Here is a 19,959-nt window from a genome sequence, read left to right on the forward strand (position 1 = left end):
TATAGATGAAACGGACAATGGCAGGTGTAGAAAAGAAAATTCCATGAGATGCCCAGGTTATCATTTTCCTACCTACTTAAAGTGAAAGTAAATTATACCGGCTACTCTCTGCTTCTACCTCTACTAAAACACGTGGCTAAAACTGCGACACAAATTTGATGTTCACAATAACAGTTGATAAAAGCATCTAAATTAATCACCTGTAACAGCTGATATTTCATGCCAGGGAGAACCAATAACAGTATGATAACTTTTAACATTTAATATGCATGCTCAAGATTCTTTTTTTTTGTTCTAAAAAGATTCAATTGTTTTAGGCCCAGGATAAAGATTCTATTCTTATGAATAAACGATAACAAAGAGGAATCCACCTGATACAAGTCCAGTTACACACATTCGGTTAACACCGCTAGAATTCCATAGGCATTTTTGGAAGTTGCATATAATGCATTACTTCCACATTATGTACATCAGGTCCCTTTCCTTAATTAAAAACTGGCAATTCACCTCTGGTTTTCCCTGCGTCGGACATACTTTGTTTTATCATTATATCTTGGTCTGTCATGGTGCCTTTGTGGCTGTGGCTCCACCCTTCTCTGTCTTTCAGGTGGTCTCTGGACAATCTCTCCATTCACATATAATTCAGCTGCACCATCATAATTTAGAAATAATTATTAGCCTGGGTAGACATATTAAAACAAAATAAATAGCTGAGGTACACAAGAACAAAATTAAAAAGAAAATCCAACAATACACAGTATAGCAGGATAGAACCCTGTATTGTATAACTAGAAGTAGACCTTACCCTGTATTGCATAACTAGAAGTAGACCTTACCCTCTTATTGATCTGCTAAATCAATTTTGGTATGCATGCAGGGGAGTCAAAAGCATGAATATGACAACCAAATAGAAAAGAACAATACACTCCCTAATGAACATATCGAAATGAAAGATAATGAAGAAAAGAGACTAAAATGATAAACCAATGAACCAACAGAAATGAGAAGAAAAGAATTGAACGTGTTTAAAAAATATGAAAAATGGGGGATATTCAGGCCATTCTATTAAACAGCTAAGGCTATCACAACCAAGAGAGTTATTAAGCTTTGGCAAGATGTACTGACAGCATATCAATACATTCTATGCAAACTCGGATCTGCTGAGAGTGGACAAGCACACAAAAATAAAAATAAAAAGACTTCATTGCACCAGACATTTCTAAACAATGCAAGTGGGTGGCATCATCAACGAGTTAATGAAAATATATTCTCAAGATACGAAAACTGAATAATACTCGACGATTGTAAAAAGAGAAAACACAAAAAAAACATCTAATTAGCATCAGAAGTTACAACAATTTATAAATGAAATGTCAAATTCTACTAATAAGTGCCCGTTCATTGACAAAACAGAAGGCACGCAGAACAGGACGAGTGGAATTTTGTCAGTCCATTAGCATTCAAAGCTAGACATCACTCGAGGAGTCATTAGCTTTGCCAAGATGGACTACAAAAAACACCTTATATGCCCAAGTAATTAGGTATCAACTCTAATGCCTCCATGCAAACCCATTTAATAGTGAAAGAACAGGAAGAGGGAATTCTCTGTTAGTCCATTAGTAATCTAAGCTAGACATTACTCAGGAGAATCATTAGCTTTGCAAAGATGGACTACAAAAAACACACATTTTATACCCAAGTAGACTATGGATCAACTCTAATGACTCTGCAAACCCATTTAAGAGTGAAAGAACGGGAGGGACATTCTCTGTCAGTCCATTAGTGTTCTAAGCTAGACATTACTCAGGGAATTATTAGCATTGCCAATATGGACTTCTATTTAACACATTATATGCTAAGTAATTTATGTATCAACTACAATGATTATGCAACTCCATAAACATGGGAAGGAATAGAACAAATGGAGGGGAATTATGTCAGTCCATTAGCATCCAAAGCTAGACATTGCCAGGGAGTTATTAGCATTGCCAAGATGGACTAACATATTCTATGCTAAGTAATTTACATATCAACTCCAATGATTCTGCAACCCCATGAACATATGAAGGTATAGAACTGATGGAGGGGACTTCTCTGTCAGTCCATTAGCATTCAACGCTAGAAAATTATCAGGGAGTTATTAGCACTGCCAAGATTGACTTCTATTTAACACATTCTATCCTAAGTAATTTATGTATCAACTCCAATGATTCTGCAACTCCATAAATGTGTGAAAGAACAGAACATAAGAAGGGGAATTCTATGTCAGTCCATTAGCATTCAACCCTAGACATTACTCAGAGAGTTACCAGAATTGCCAAGATGGACTACTATTTAACATATTCTATGCTAAGTAATTTATGTGTCAACTCCAATGATTCTTCAACTCCATAAACATGTGAAAGAATAGAAAAGATGGAGGGGACTTCTCTGTCAGTCCATTAGCATTCAAAGCTAGACATTACTCAGGGAGTTATTAGCATTGCCAAGATGGACTTCTATTAAACACATACTATGCTAAGAAACACGTTTTATGTTATCGACTAGTGCTTCCCAATTGTGTAACTAGAACAAGAACAATATGACAACCAATTCCTTTACAGGAGACATTGCAATGTTAGTGATAAAAACAAGAGTCTTGTATCAACTCCAATGATTCTGCATCTCCATAAATGTGTGAAAGAACAGAACATGAGGAGGGGAATTCTATGTCAGTCCATTAGCATTCAACGGTAGACATTGCTCAGAGAGTTACCAGCATTGCCAAGATGGACTATTATTTAACAATTCTATGCTATGTGATTTATGTATCAACACCAATGATTCTTCAACTTCATAAACATGCGAAGGAACGGAACAGATGGAGGGGACTTCTCAGTCAGTCAATTAGCATTCAAAGCTAGACATGACTCGGGGAGTTATTAGCAATGCCAAGATGAACTTCTATTAACATATTATATGCTAAGAAACATGTTTTATGTTATTTACTAGGGCTTGTCAAGTGTGTGTGTTGAGTAGTGCTTGCCAAGTGTGTAACTAGAACAAGAACAATACAACAACCAATTCCTTTAAAGGAGACATTTCAATGTAAATGATAAAAACAAAAGTCTTGTATCTACATAATTCATAACAACAACAACAACAACAAAAGTAAACAAAAATTAACCAATTAATTAAAATAAAAAATAAATTCTTTGTTGTGTAATGCATGTATCAACTCCAATGATTCTGCAACTCCATAAACGTGTGAAAGAACAGAACATGAGGAGGGGAATTCTATGTCAGTCCATTAGCATTCAAAGCTAGACATTACTCAGAGAGTTACCAGCATTGCCAAGATGGACTACTAAGAAACATATTCTATGTTATTAATTATCGCTTGCCAAGTGTGTAACTAGAAGAAGAACAATATGACAATAATTTCCTTTCCAGAAGACATTTCAATATAAATGTTAAAAACAAGAGTCTTGTATCTACATAGTTTACAAATTAAAAGGTAAACATAAAATAACCAACTAATTATAAATGAAAAAGAAAACAAAAATCCCAATTGAGACTTGGGGAAAGAAGTGACATCAAGTGATTTAATGTATCACTACAAAATCTGTAAAGCAACAGAACAGGTAAAGAGGGGATTTTATTTAAGTCCATTAGCATTCAAAACTAACCATTACCAATTGGAATGAAATACATAACTTTGCCATGATCGAAAAGAAGTGAACCCATGCAAACTAAGGCAAAACAGTTCAAGTATACAATTAAGAAAACACTAAATCCTTACCGCCATAGTCCTTGTACTCTGGATCAACATATGAATCAGGGAGGACAAACAGAACTCCGGGCAACCCTACTCGAATCAAAACAACAATACAATACACATTACATGATAAACCAATTAAAACTTTTATTGAAATGACCACCCACAGAACTAATAGTCAGATACCTTCCAGCTTATTGGAAGTCTCCTCGTCAATCTCACAGCCAAATCCAAAGTACCTCTCACAAGATACATTGTAAATCTTCTTCTTAGCTTCCTCCTCACTGAAAACCAAATTACCAAAATTGAAATACAAAAGCCAAAATCAGGTAGAAACAGTAAGACCAATCAAGCTAAAACAAAATTTAGGTATCCAAAACATACATTTGTATCACAGACCAGAAGACCTAACATGCAATAATCAAAACCTAAAAAATTAAGCATAAGAAAGTGTTGTACCTTCCAAGAATTTTGGCGAGGGTTTGGACGTAAGCATCAATCATCTGTTGCTTGGTAGCACCTTCACCGCCGGGCTTGTCCATAACGATGAGCCAGTGATTGTAATCGCAACCAGGAAAGAGTGGGGCCATCTCAGTAGGAGGTCGGTCGCTGAAGGAAGAGGAGGAGGAACCCGAGTTTAACGGCGAATAGGACGAGTAACCGGCGCGGCCGACTCCGAAATGGGCTGTCGGAGTAAGCGACTGAAGTATGGCTTGGGACATAGGGAGGATATAACGACGGGATGTGAGGGGTGAAGGTTTTGACAGTGCGGCGGCGGCAGCGGCGGCGGAAGTGGTGGTGGAGAAAATGCGCATTGTGAATTGCGTGGAGAGGCGTCTGAAGGAAGAAGCAACTGCTTTCGCCATAATGGATCTGAGTGAGAATGAAGGGAAATGAGGGTTTTTCGATACTAGGGTTTTTCCTGCTACACTAGATGTAGAACGTAAAACACATGTATCCTATATATATTATTACATTTTTTTTTATCACTGACTATATAAAATTAAGAATACCGAATCATCCGTTCATACAAAATTGATTTTGTAAAAACAAATAAAAAACCTTAACAAACCTGGATGACTAATTCAAATAGTATAAGTGTAGGAAAATATATCTAATTTGATGAAAAAATAATAATTAATTATTTTGTTTGAATATATTATGTTTTATGGAGCATTTGACAAAGAGAAATATTTATTTTTGAAATGATAAAATTGATTTGATTAATTGAACGATTATTCGATTAGAGATTGATTTTTAGCTTAAATAGTTTTTTGGTCTATGTAAGTAGGGGTGGCAAAACGGACATGCACTGATGGGCATGCCCGTTTTGCCCGCACTTTAGTGCGGTGCGGGCCAAAGATTTAGGCTCTCACCCTCTAATGTATCTGCCCCACCCCGTCATGTTTTCTTCGCGGCTTTTTGCGGACAAGAATATTTACATAAACTTTTGTATTTTTAGGCTTAAAAAGTGCACTACCCGCGGGTTTTCCCAGCTCCGCCCTCACTTTTTTGCGGGGCGGACCTAAGTTTTAGGCCCGCATCCTCAACTATGATCGTTCCGTCCCGCCCTATTTTTTTGCGGGCTTTTGTGGAGCAGACCTAAACGGGACGAGTATGCTCGTTTGCCACCCCTACTTGTAAGTTAGCGAGTTTTTTTATTTTGGTCGTTGTGTCTTCTTTTTTTGTCTGAGTCTCTATATTTCACTTTTGTGTTGAGATTAGTCATTGACGTTAAATTTCTGTTAAAAAAAAAGATGATGTGGCCAACACTGCTGACATGGCATACCTTTTTTTTTCATTTTCAGTATACCAACCATTTTATTTGATAGAAACATTGTAACAAGAATATATATTTCATAAGTGATTCAATATTTAATAAATTACTTAACTTTTTAACTATTAATGATTAATTAATTTATTTCAACTATAAATTACTTAATATTCAACTAAGTGCTTCAACTAATGCACTTTTAGCCCTTGTTTACGCTAATTGATGTTCATGACATAGGAGCGTGATAATGATATTCCCGTACATAAAATACATGAGTGCACTTACATACGTGTATATACATGCATTAGTGTATTTGTTTTGAAAAATGCTTCAACACCATGCATACATAAAAATAACATTGGTACTTTGAGAAACTAAGAATTCAAACCTTACTTCATAAACAAACATGAAGATGAAACTTTAACGGAAGATGATGGTGAAGATTGTGAGAGAAAGGAAAAATAATAAAGTTACATAATCAAACTACCAAAAATGATTATGGTTTGAAATGGTGGAGCACTAAATAAACATACATGAATACCTCATAAGCAAACACATATGTTCTCATTGATTTGAAAAGATTATGGGTTTGTATGAAGGTTGGACATAAAGATATGAATTCAAACTCAAAATTAGGGACTAAAACCAAAAAAAAAAAAAGGTTACAAGGACTAAAGCCAAAAATGCACCAATTTATAGGGACGAAAAGAATATTTAATCCAAAATTCTAGGTTTGTGTTCATATCTTCATCCCTAACCATCATACAAACCCTAAATTTTTTCAAATCCAAAATTATTCCTTGTTTATTCCTTATTTTCCCTTTTCATAAAAATAATTTCTCACACTTCTATCAAGACCAAAGACTACCACTTTATAATAAAAATATTTGAAGAAAAGGCATAAAAAGTTGAATTTTAAAAGAGGTGTATGCACTTTTTAAGTCAGACCTGGTTAATCGATTTGAAAAATTGATTGAAATTCAAAATTTGTCTTGCACCTGTTAAGTTAGGTATCTGTTTAACCGACTTAAAAAGTCTCGTACAGAATTCAAAATTGTGTCTTTTCATGAACAATTGATATTCTAATTTATTGTAAACCTTCATGAAAATGTCTCAAACTTTTGCATAAATTCATAGGGTTTCTTAGGATGTATTTAAGTAAAATTACATTAGTTTTTAAATTACCTATTTCATTATTAATTTTTCACATCAATTCAAATTATTTTTTAAGTGTTCATTCTTTTTCAAAAATATTGAAATTTTGTGCATAACTTTAAAATTATTCAAAAAGTTTCATAATATATTCTGAGCACTTATGATTTTTATATATTGTTGAATTGTACTATATTGAAGGGAAGAGGAATTATTTATTCTTGAAAATTATCCAAAAAATATATTTTATTCAAAAGTATCATTTTGTTGTGACTTGATCATCAAGTGTGTGGTGACAATCATTTATAAATAAAAAGTGGTGTGTTTTCTAAGTGTGTGTCATATGCATCATAGTGTTGGTGATTATTGGAGAAATATCATTTGGATCGGGGTAATTAAAAGTTCACCATAATTGTTGGTGTTGTTGAAAATCAAGGAAGTGGTTTGCTTTTTTTTTTGTTAGAAGATTGCAGGAGAAGTCTTGATGTGAGGTTTGTACAGAGATCTAACAATAGTGAAAATCTCTCACTGGGTGTGAGGAGACTAGATGTACCCTTGATTGATAAGAGGGACTAGTATACATCTTTGTGTTCATTTACTTTTCCGCTCTTTATTTTTCTATTTCTTATGCATTCATCTATTTATATTTTTGAAAAATTACAAGAAATCAGAAAAGTGCTTAAAATCTCTAAAAATACCATTACACCTAATTCACCCCCCTCTTAGGTTGTGCACTCAATACAAACACGTCAAATCCTAATACTTAGGCTTGCATCTTTAACTATTTAACTGCTTATGCCAGACTTGTCCCTATTGGTTGTCACCATTTAGACAATAGTTGTCATCATCAAAAGTAAAATAGTTGTCCTTATTAAAAGCATGTCACATGTAAAACAAGGTTCCACACTAACATTCTTGGTCCATCCCGCTCTGTCGCATCAAAAGCATTCACCACCATACCGAGAAACTCTATTTCTCTCTTTCATTCACTATTCCTAGTTCCACCACATAACAATGGCACTGCTTATGGGAATAAACCTCTGATTCCCACGAATCTCCATGGTAAACCATTATCCTTTACTGCAATTCAGCAAACATTTGATCTTCTTCCTATTTAGACAATGATATTCTTCATGTTCTAACTACCGATCAATCACATGATTTAATGGCAATATCGAAATCTACTTGATTAGCCACCCAACGCAACATTGTCTTTGTCGCTGTTAGAGTTAATGATCATAATCTTGCGATGGAGGTTTCTCTTCCTCCATTATTGAGGACGGTCTTGTCGTAGTATCTTTTCATTATGCTCATACTCCTTTGAATTCAGTGCATCTGACAATCAGATAGAGCATGTTCTACATTCTACCAACATTTCAAGCTTCTGGACAACTACTTCAAGGTCAAACTTCGAATCAACCTTCAGCACAACCACAAATCCTCGAATAGAAGATGTTTCAAATCCTCCAACAACTACAAGCCAACTTAGGCATGTAAGGGAGAAACAATATACTTAACTATGTTTAAAACTTGGTACAACAACAGAACTCACACTTCTTGGATAAAAAGCTTGTTTGAATTAACAAGAATCTACAATACGCTCCTCCTAGGGACAACTTTATATGTGAAGCAGCTTCGCACGGAAACTAGAGAGTTGCATCAAGCAATGAGAACATCGAAGTCTTCCACATGATTATGAAGGAAGAAGGTTTATTGTAACACCCCGTTTTTTATTAGATATTTTATTATATTTTAATTGTTTGAATTATGAATTTTGATGATTTATTTTATGGCTAGGTGTTGGCGGGGTATGTATCCTTGAGTTAGGGTATAGAGAGATGATAGAAGTAAGTAAAATAATTTAGAATTATTTTGATAATTAAAAATAATATTTTATTTATTTTTATTATATTAATTAGTGAAGATAGAATAATTGGGCTAAATATGAGAAATTGAGAAAGTTAGTGGGAGGAAGGAATTGTTGACATATCCCGACAATTTTTGTCATAACTTTTATTTCGTAAGTTCGATTTTGATGGCGTTTGAAGTGTTAGAAAGCTAACACTCAGACCTATAACATGGTAGTGATTGTTGAAATGTTTTAATAATATTCACATGCCTACTATGTTAATAAATGTATTGGTTTATATGTTTGGTTGATGAATCGTTGCATTGTTGTAATATCATTGTGTGATAATTATGTTGTTATGTCGATGATGTTAAGATGTTGACGAGTTGCTGATGTTTGTTGATATTATTCATGTGGTAACATGAATTGGTTGTTGCATGATAAATGGTGTGATGCATAAATGATGAGATGTGTGTGGGGATCCTTTAGGTGAACCTTGTTGTGTTAATGCATGTTATTTGAGAGTCATGCATCTTGGTGTACGGGCTTCGGTCCAATTTTGGTGAGCCTCGATTCTATGGTGATGGATCGGGTGCGAGCAGATAATTCTTATTAGGGGGTATTAGTAAAGTGTTACCTATGTTGATGGTAACGATTTTTGGTGAGCCTCAATCCCATTGTGATGGATCGGGTGCGAGTAGCTAATTCCTATTATGGGGGATTAGTGAAGCGTTACCCATGGTGATGGTAGCGATTTTGGTGTGTTCTGGTTCTAAGAAGGAATCGATCCATGGTGAGGATTATGGAGTGAGAGGAACCTGAGTGTTCATATTTGGTGCCACGTGCATGTCGAGTCGGTGTTGAGTACATTGCATAAGTATTGTATTTGTATTGGTTGTTGTTGATGTGTTGTTGGATGAGATGTTGTTGCATATGATATTAATGATAATTGAGATGTGGTTTTGGATGATGTTGATGATAATTGAGATGTTGTCGTGAATGATATTGATTATGATTTGGATGTAAGAATGTGATATATTGTTGTGCATGATTGTGTAGATGTTGTACTATATTCTTCATTCTATATCGTTATTATTGAAATGATTTTTCACTCGTTCTGTTTGAATGTTGCCTTTACATGGGCATCGTGCAGATACTCAAGAGTAGTATTGTTGAAGTAAGTGGAAGTAGCTCTTGGATTACTTCTTTATTTTGTCGCTTTTAACTAGTGGTACCTGATCATGTAACATCGGGTTGGGTTAAACGCTTATGTTATTACTATGTCTGATTATGTTGAAGTCATAAGACTAATTTTGTTGTTGAGAATTCTTAAGATGTTGAGTTGATTGAGTACAACTCTCTTATTTTGTTATTACAATTGAAGTTGAGACCAGATGTTATTACTTACTTTATCTTCCATAATTGTGATGATAATTCCGCTGCGATGATACTTTAATATGGAAGTGAGTATAGAGTGACAAGTTATGAATGTCTTATTATGTGATTATATAATACCGATCAGATGAGATGGATATCGTGTAAACATATCAGGTATGATTCAAATAACTGGGATGTCGTGTAAACATCCTTATTACAAATGTGTGTATTGAAATTTATCGGTGAAACCTGTGTTACGAAGCATGTCATGTGTGTTATGAAGGTGTGACACCCTACATGGTTTTATTTTTATATTTAATTTACACGATAAATTATGTGCGGGGTTTAGGGGGTTGGAATTCACACTCCACTTGGGGATCATCGTCTCCATTAGTCGTCATCACACCATTCTCTAATAGAGGATATGCACGACACTAAATTACAAGTTCTTTACGGGAGGAGAAACACACTCTCTAGGCATATCCTCGACAATATGATCCCAAAATCTCTCGAGAAACCTCCAAAGTTGGATAAATATAATGGAATATGAGATAGATGAACATGTTGATCATGTATAAACCAAACTCGACTGCTACCACACTTGTGGAGCTTAAAAGTGCAAATTATTTGTGTTGACTTTCAAAGGACTCGTCGTGATGTGGTTTAAGACTCCACCAAGATCTACATAAGTGCATGGAAGGAGAATTAAGACTCTTTCATTGTCCGAAAATGACAACTTACTACAATAGTCGTACTTAGTGGGATCCAACAAAATAAGAGAGAAATCCTACTAGAGTACATAGACGGGTTCATCAAGGTGGATGTAGAAGTGGATGGACGAGTGACAGTTTAAAGTGTTGGACATTCAAAAAGGGGCTTGAGGTGGATTACATGTTTTGTGAAGAGCTAGGGTTGGAATGAGTTGTAAGCCTAAATTATCTCTTAACTAGGGCCCAACCCTACATCAACAACAAAGAAGAACTCGTAGTCGAATAGGAGAGAAAAACTAAGGATCGGAGGAACCTAGAACTAGAAGTGGTCAGACAATAAAAAAAACATAATTGTTGTTGGGATGATGGAGATCGAGGGCCCCAAACTAGGTTCTCATCCTATGCTTCCACGAGAATGTCAAGGGAGAGGATCTTACAAAACTGTGTGAATATTGACTTTAAGGAAGTCGAAATAAGAAACCCTTACTCGGTTAAGGAATCGACTAGAAGTTGCAGATTTCACATCTAAATGCATCAAAGGTCAATTCTTGTTAGCAGCTATCGCAATCATCAGTCTGATTGTCTCATGTCTCGCTACAGGAGAAAACACTTCAAAGTAATCTAACCCAGGTTTCTGTAGGAAACCTCTTGAAACTAACATTGCTTTGTGTTTGCCAATTAAAATATATATATTCTCTCAATATAAAAATTGAATTTGTAATCTGAATTTAAATTTTTTAATTATGGTAGAAATCTATTAAAAGAATTTGTTTAAAGATTAATTTATTTTTGTTTTTTTTAAAAATGATTTTTATAGTGTTACATATTTTTATTAAAATAATTATTATCTCAAATTGCTTTTTGGCAAATGAAAAATTGATTTAAATAATAATTATTAAAATATTATTTAAAGAACTTTATCATTTTGTTATAATAGTTTTTTGATATTAAAATTTTAAAATTCACTTAAATTTAAAGTTATTTCAAATATTTTTTCATAAAAAATATTATATATATATATATTATATATATATTATATATATATATATATATATATAATATTATATTATATATATATATATATATATATATATATATATTTTAATTATGATTTTGACTATATTTTAATAATCTATATTATATTATAGGATATCAAATTTAGTTTTTTAATTTATAAAAAATTAAATTTAAAAATATAATTTCTTTTAAAAGTCATTTTTAAAAATATAATTTGGAGGTTATATATATATTTCAAAAATTTTTTTAATATATATATATATATATATATATATATATATATATATATATATATATAAATATATATATATTATATATATATATATATATAGATAGATAGATAGATAGATAGATAGATAGAGAGAGAGATTAATTACTATACATTGTCAGTGTCAGTAGGGGTGGCAAAATAGATGGATTGCATGAATATGGATTGGATCGTTAATGGATGGATCAAAACAATCCATTAATCCATTAACAATCCACTAAAAGTTTTTTAAAAATATTCAATCCAATCCATCCATTAAGAATAAAATCCATCCAATCCATCAATTATCATTTTTTTAGTGGATGAATATCCATCTATCCATTTTTTTTTTTTGAAAAAAATCACTTATTTGTTTTGAAAATTTTATTTTTTTCAATTTATTTTTTATTTTTTTTGAATAAAACAATATCAGTTAATTTCGAGAAAAATCATTTTTTTCAAAAAAATAATATTTTTGTATTTTCGAAAAATTAATTTGAAAATAATTTTTTTTTATTTTCGAAAAAAATAATTTTTTTATATTCGTAAAAAAATAAAATTTTCAAAAATAAAATCAAAATTTGATATTTTTCAAAAAAAAAATTATTTTTAATTTTGAAAAAAATCGTTTTTTTGTATTTTCAAAAAAAATATATATTTTTTTTGAAAAAAAAAATTATTTTTATTTTTCAAAAAAAAATGATTTTTTTTCGAAAAAAAATTTAATATTTGAAAAAAAATATTTTTTTAAAATTAGATAAAAAAAATCAATTGAATCATTAAAATATGTTGGATGGATTGGATCAATCCATGCTTATAAATGGATGGATTGGATCAATCCATTAACTTAATTTTTATGTAGTGGATGGATTGGATGGATTTTTTGATGGATGGATTGGATGGATTTTCTCTTAATGGATCCAATTACCACCCCTGTGTAAAAAGTTTTACACCATCGACTCATCACTATCATCCGTTTGTATTACTTTATAGATTTTTAAAATAAAAGTCAAACTTCTTTTAATATTTGACTTCTATGATCAACTGACGGTGTAAAATCCTTATACACTGTCAGTGTATTTCAATTAAACTTATATATATATATATATATATATTATATTATATATATATATTATATATATATATATATATATATATATATTAATTGATATACTCTGACAGTATAAAGATTTTTTACACCGTCAGTTAATCATAACCATTGATTTATTTAACATGTTTGACAGTGTAAAACTTTTACACTGACAGTGCCTCTCTCTCTCTCCTACTCTCTCTCTCTCTCTCTCTCTCTCTCTCTCGCTCTCTCTTTCTCTCTCTCTCCTATATATATATATCTCTCTATATAGATAATATATCTCTATATATATATATATCTTATTATATATATATATATATATATATAATATATATATTTCTTATATATTAATATAATATATATATCTATATATATATATCTATATATATATATATATATATATATTATATATATATATATTTATATATATATATATATAGATATCTATATATATATATATATATATATATATAATATATATATATACTATATATATATATAAATAAACCGAAGTGAGACTTGATAAAGAGTGCCATGCAAAAAATGTCAAATAGTTTCCTCTTCTTGCAGCCTCAGCCATGCATTCAAATGTCAAGAGAGCACCTACATCAACTAAAACATAACAAGCAAGGTTCAAAAGGGTGAAATTGTGGAATAACAACAATTGTGTAGCTTGAATTGTGATGGAAACATAAAGGAGAAAACTCCAAACACTAATGTATTGTTTGAGCATAGTATAGTTGTTGAACAACGAAACTGAATACATGTTTAATAATATAAATGTTAGACAGTGTGGCAGGTGATCGAGAGAGGGTGAATAGATCACCATAGAAAAATCACGAATTTTAAAAATTTTAATTGATTTTTAAAGGCTAGCAGAAAAGCACAATCCCGAATCGACTTCCGTCTATTCTGAACCGACTACTAGAAAATCGGACATGCGATAAACCGACGGATAACAGTATGCCGATAACAAATAAACACGCTTGGATAATCGTTTTAATGAAATTCACACACAACATTATATTCCAATGAACAAAAACAAGTAGAACACTTTTATCAAACAGTTGGTGTGTAATGTTTAATGATCCTTATTGTCAATGGAGTTGTCAAAGCAATTTTCTCAAATAAAAACACTAAAACTGTTTTTCAATTATGCAGAAATATTTTACCAATGTAGGATCATTTAACAGAAAAGTTAACACCACAATTGAATGACCCACTTGCTGAAAAAGTAAAGAGATTAAGAATAGAAAATTGTACGCATAGAGTTTGGTAAGGAAGTTCCCCACTACCGTCCTCGCGTGTGGGTACGTCTCCCCTCAATTTCAAAATCGAAAATTGAGATCTTATTTCCAATAATGTTGCAAATGTTTACAACGTTACAACACAAATAACGAACACCAATCCCACCGATTATGTTGAATTTGTCTTAACCCCGCTTGATCGGATCCGATCAAGTCTTGAACCTCAAAATCAACGATCAATCCTCCGTTCCACTATTGTTTACGAAATCTCCCAGATTTCCAAACCCCTTCGCTACGGCTAAATTCGATCCACTTGACTTTGATGAAAACCCCCAAGAAGCGACCCTTTCTTGATGGAAAATCTTCCGGTTTTTCAGAGAAACCCCCTTTGTATCCCTTCAACCCAACTTCGATTACAAATCCTACAACTGAACGTTATCTCAAAGATCTCTTGATGCAATGCACAATAATTATTATGTTTCAATGTGATTGTATGTGAAAAGATGATGAAAACAAAGTATCTTTCAAGTTTCTTGCTCACACAGAAAAATGCTCTCAAAACGTTTTCATGTGTTATACAAAAAGAATAATGTTTTACTACTTATAACAGAAAATAACAGAAAACTTTAGTTGGATGAGTCGATATATGCGATACATGAGTCGATACATGTGTGTAAAAATTGACTCATGAGTCGATACATGACCCAATGGGTCAATACATTTGGTAACAAAAACGTTTTCCAGAATGAATGTATCATGATGTATCGATACATAGGGTGTGGGTCGATCCATACTGGAATGAAAAACAATTTTTCATAATTTTAATACAGCATGAGTCGATACATGAGTAAATGGGTCGATACATGTTTGGTAGAAAACACCAAACAGAAAGGTTGACATGCCATGTATCGATACATAGGGTATGTGTCGATCCATACTAAAGGAAAATTGATTTTTGAGAAAAACAATTACACATGTTTCGATACATCACCATATGAGTCGATTCATGCTGAACCAATATTTAATTTCAGAAACACAATTTAGACATGTATCGATACACCAACTCATGCGTCGATCCAAAACATCAAAATATGCAAAAATGATATTTTAATGATGCAAAAATCTTCTCAATTGTTATTTTAATAATATGTCATGCTAGAGATCTTTTTGAAATAATTTCCAACTACATTTCTATCATAAACTCATGTGTCGATCAAAAACATCAAAGTATGCAAAAATGATATTTTAATTATGCAAAAATCTTCTAATTGTTATTTTAATGATATGTCATGTGTAGTAGTAAATTCATGATCATCAAGCTATGGATAAGCTAGAGATCAAATAACAAGAGTCACCACCGTCTTTTTATTGTTTACAAGGGAAAAGGGAAAAAGTACGAACAAAACCCAAAAGTAAGAAGTTTTCAAATCAAAACTAATAAAATGTCAGAGATTACAAGTAAGGGGGTTGGTTACACAAAGGGAAGGTGTTAGCACCCAAAGTGTCATAGGTACTCCTAGGGAGCCCTTTTTGTGTGCATATGTACTTGGTATAAAGTGATGTTTACAAACAAATAGAATGAGGGGATGAGAAAAGAATTCATTAATTATATTTTGTGTTTGACAAGACCTTCGGTCTTGTGCCTACGTACCAACATAAAAATGAGGGATCAAAACCTCGTAGTTCGTGATACAAATTTCAAAGGTGGATGCATTGCTTTTAACAAAAATTAAGTTTGAAAGGCACAAAGGCCTAAAAATGGTTTGAATGAGTTAATTCTTTTTGGCTTTTTGAAAGTTTAAGTCAAGTATAGTTAAGTCTATTTACAAGTTTGATTTAGAAAAGGAGTTTGAAAATGCAATGGCATAAGGCAAAGTTTCTATCTTTTTTGCAAAAGGTCAAAGTTTAGAACAAAATAAGGTCACACAAAGAATATTTTGAAAAAGGAGGGAGAGATTTTGAAATTAAAGAAGTGGGGAGAAGATGAAGAGACTATCCTATGTACAAAATTTAAAAGTTTAGAGTTGAAAAGATCTGACCAAGTGGGTAGCAATCAAATAGACAAGAATGTCAATAGAAACCCATAATTCTCTTGGACTTTTAGAATCAAGCAACACACAAATGCACAGTTATATTATCTTGAAAAGCAAGGCATCAAATAAAGATGGCCACATCCAAGCTTATCCATTCCATGATCTTCTTCAAGGTAGCCCATGTAACAGATGAATTTCACAAGTCACAGGTTCAAAATAACAACTTCACAATGATCATGTTGCAGATGAACTTAGAGAGATCTTGAATGATGTATCAGATGAAGTTTCAAATTGCAAGCACTTGGTTTCTCAATAAGTTGGCATTGGCCAAGTCCTTTAGCATAGGAATGTTGCCTAGGTTCTAAGTCCATTTGTCCAAGATCAAGCCAACAGTCCATACAAAAGTTTTTTAGGGTTTTTTGTTGTTATTATGTACATTAATGGTCAAAGACCACACAAACAAGCAAAGTACACAAGCAAAATATATCACACAATATGGTTCAAATGGACAAAGTGAAAATTGCATTAACATAAACAATTAGAATGATATGAACAATGGCAAATGAAATAAAATGCTAAAAGTAAATTGCATTAAAGTAAATGGCTTGAATTTAAAAGTTAGTAGTTAATAGGTTAGAAGTTAGTATTGTTTTGCTTTTGCTTTTTAATTTAAAGTCATTCTTTGGAGAACACTCAACCCACTTATCACAAGCATGTATCCTTGAACCAAGATATCTTCCAAAGGAATGAAAAAAAGCCAAGTTTCCACACAATACCATGAAAGAGGGGAGACTTACAATCTCACTAACTAGAATGCTTATGCCTTTGTGTCACAAATTTAGCGCTATGTTAAGCAATCGTAATTGGACTTACGTAGAAGTCACAACTATTTGAGGTCGGGCAATAAAATTTTGGTGTTAATGCATGTTAGAGACATAGTATAATGAACTATGCTCATGAAACATACCACACACAAAAAGAATATGCAAAAGGTGTGGCCTAATCTCATCCATACTCATGTTAATTTTTCAATCAACTAGCATTAGGACTTTGAGATATCATAGGCCAAAGGAGATAAATGAATCAAGAAGGGGAATATGATGAAGTGAGAGGGAAATGGATGAAATCACAAATTGGTCAAAGGAGGACTTTTACCAAATTAATATCATTCATTCATCTTGGGAGATGGAATGTACATTCCATCAATCCCTTAAATCCAATGATATTAATTTGGCAAAGTCAAATTAACCTTGACCAAGGCCCAACAACAATAGTCAAACATAAACAAGTGATCACAATTGGTCAACAAAATTATTTGGCATTTATTCAAATTAAAAAAAAACTAAAATAGTGCATTTAAATTTAATATAGTTTGTCCAATTCCTAAAAACTCATCAAAACACCAAAGAAATGACCATGAGATTTATCATAGGTCAAACAAGGTCAAAGGACCTTGGAGAAAAAATTTCAGATTTTTTAAAGACTTAAAAGTATTTTTAAATAATTAAAAACAAATGAAAAATCAATTAAATCATGAAAAATATTAATAATGATCCAACAAATAATTTTAATTCAGAATATGAAAGAGGAAAATATTTGATTTTTTTTGGTGAAAGTCCCATATTTTCTGGATCAATATTAAATTTAATATGAATTATTGAAAATAAAGCAATTAAATGGAAATTCAAATAATCAGAAAAAACGTGGACCACTTGATCTCCCTCATTAATTGAGGTGACATATCAAGTGGTTGAGCGCGCACGATTCACCATGCACTTGAGTCAACTATCCACACACGTGGTAATCAACATGTATGCTCGTGATTAAAACATTTCAGCTGGATCCTATGGTTGTGAGAGATTCCAACACATCGCCGGAGTTGTAGCTCCGGTCTTCTTCTCCGGTGGACCTCACCGGACTGGTCCACCTTCAACCATCACCAAAATTAAAAACAAGGACATGATTTTAAAGTAAAAATGGCACCGAGCTCGAATCTGGCATCAATTTACTCTAACTCCAAGTATATTGAGAGATGCATGGAGTTGAAATTTGAGGTACATGAACTGAGTTGCTTCGATTTGGCCTCAAAGCAACTCAATCTTCTTGCCTACATTGGTAGTACTTCAGACAACCAAAGAACCAATAGAATTGAGCAAGAGTTAGAGAGAATCGAAGAGATCAAAATTTCTGGAAAATACCTTCAATGGAGGTCTGGATTCAACTGATCTTGCTCTTGCTCGTGCTTGATCTCACTCCAAATGCTTGCAGAAGAAGGATTGAATGCTTAAAAGGTTATGGATCCCTGGAGTTTTGAATTTCAAAACAGTGGAAATTTAAACTCAAATTCAAGTGAATTTTTCAGGATTATCCTTTGCAATGTGAGGGTTAGAGTTAGGGGATCAAAGCTGGCGCAAATGTGTGTGTCATGTTGAGCATATGAGACTCTATTTATAGCTGAAACCATTGCTTTTTGCACACTTGAAATCCACTTTCCAAATTTGGCAATTGATGATGCATGGGTGCATGGGTGCATACAGGGCCATGAAATCATTGCCTTAAGTCCACAAATAAGTGTGAGATAGTCTGAATTCAACTTGGATTGCAAGGCAAGTGTGTGTGAATATTTGAAGTTTGATCTTTGCCAAATGATGACACCATGTTCATGCCATGCACAACCTATGCATTCCTTGTCCAAAATTAATGAATTTGAGCTCTTTGGAAAGGTGAGATCAAGAGGAACAACTTTCATGTTCAACACTTTTTCATTTGGAGTTTGTATCATGAAGAAATTTGAGGTGGAAGTTTGGAAATTTTTTGACATATCAAATATTTTGTAAGTGTCAAGCCATATGTCTCAATGTTCCATTTTGCTTAACTTTTTATATGATCTTCAAATGAGAAAAGTGTCTTCATCAAAGTTGTAGCTCTCTTAAATACCTTCACAAAAGTAACCAATTTCATGTCATTTGCATTTTAAATGATAGAGTTATGCATTTTTGAAGTTTGGAAAAATCACTTGATCACTGGTATAGGTCAAAAGTGACCTATAATGTAACCTCATATCACATGCTCATAAAAGTTGAATTAGCTCTCACTCTCAACATAAAAGTTGAAGTAGACATCTTGAATTTGATTTTGCAACTTGGAAATCTTTCATCTCATAAAAATTTAGCAAGTTGTGGCTTTGGGAAGTTGACTTTCAAATTAGGGTTTAGACAAATGACCTATAATGTTTCAACATAGAAGATGATTTTCCAAGCAAAACTAGCTCTAGGTCTAAACATGAAAGTTGTTTAGAATGTCATTTAGAGTAAGTTTTATATTGGAATCATTTTCATATGGTGAAAATTGTAGGAGATAGGGTCTAGGGAGACCCAGTTTTGATAAGATGAATTCATCTGGCTAACCACCATCAACCAACTTGCTAATCTTCACTTCTCTTTGACTTTCTAGGCTCATGGTAGATCATATATGCATAAGATGATGAATTTTGAAGTGTCCCTTAAGAAATTTGATCAATTGGTGAGATAGCTTGTTGGAGAAGTTACTCAAGATACCTAGTCAAAACTAGGGTTTCCAAGGCAAATCACCCTCAAAATTTTGAAGAAAACTTGATCAATATAACATGTAGAGAATATTGGGACTCGTATATGATACTTATAACCATTCTTGTATCAATTCATGGTTGTGCTCCTTGTCATGA

General features: G+C 32.7%; 1 protein-coding gene across 1 annotated transcript; it reads right to left on the reverse strand.

The window, feature by feature from the left end:
• Nucleotides 1-229: 229 nt before the first annotated feature.
• Nucleotides 230-4,736, reverse strand: LOC127091499 (multiple organellar RNA editing factor 2, chloroplastic). Its single transcript, XM_051030157.1, has 4 exons — nt 4,217-4,736; nt 3,944-4,041; nt 3,782-3,847; nt 230-646 (listed from the first exon to the last, which is right to left on the reverse strand). The coding sequence occupies exons 1-4, from the start codon at nt 4,621-4,623 to the stop codon at nt 504-506; spliced, it is 714 nt and encodes a 237-aa protein (XP_050886114.1). The 5' UTR covers nt 4,624-4,736; the 3' UTR covers nt 230-503.
• Between the last annotated feature and the right edge of the window lie 15,223 nt (nt 4,737-19,959).

This window comes from Lathyrus oleraceus, chromosome 6, assembly GCF_024323335.1.
Source record: "Lathyrus oleraceus cultivar Zhongwan6 chromosome 6, CAAS_Psat_ZW6_1.0, whole genome shotgun sequence".
Taxonomy (NCBI): Eukaryota; Viridiplantae; Streptophyta; class Magnoliopsida; order Fabales; family Fabaceae; genus Lathyrus; species Lathyrus oleraceus.

Bases quoted from the DNA above. Each gene is read 5' to 3' on its own strand.
- LOC127091499 (XM_051030157.1), bottom strand. From the start codon at position 4,623: ATGGCGAAAGCAGTTGCTTCTTCCTTCAGACGCCTCTCCACGCAATTC. The intron at 3,848-3,943 runs GTATCTGACTAT...TGATTCGAGTAG, and splicing joins GACTTCCAATAAGCTGGAAG to GGTTGCCCGGAGTTCTGTTT. The intron at 647-3,781 runs GTAAGGATTTAG...ATGATGGTGCAG, and splicing joins AGAGTACAAGGACTATGGCG to CTGAATTATATGTGAATGGA.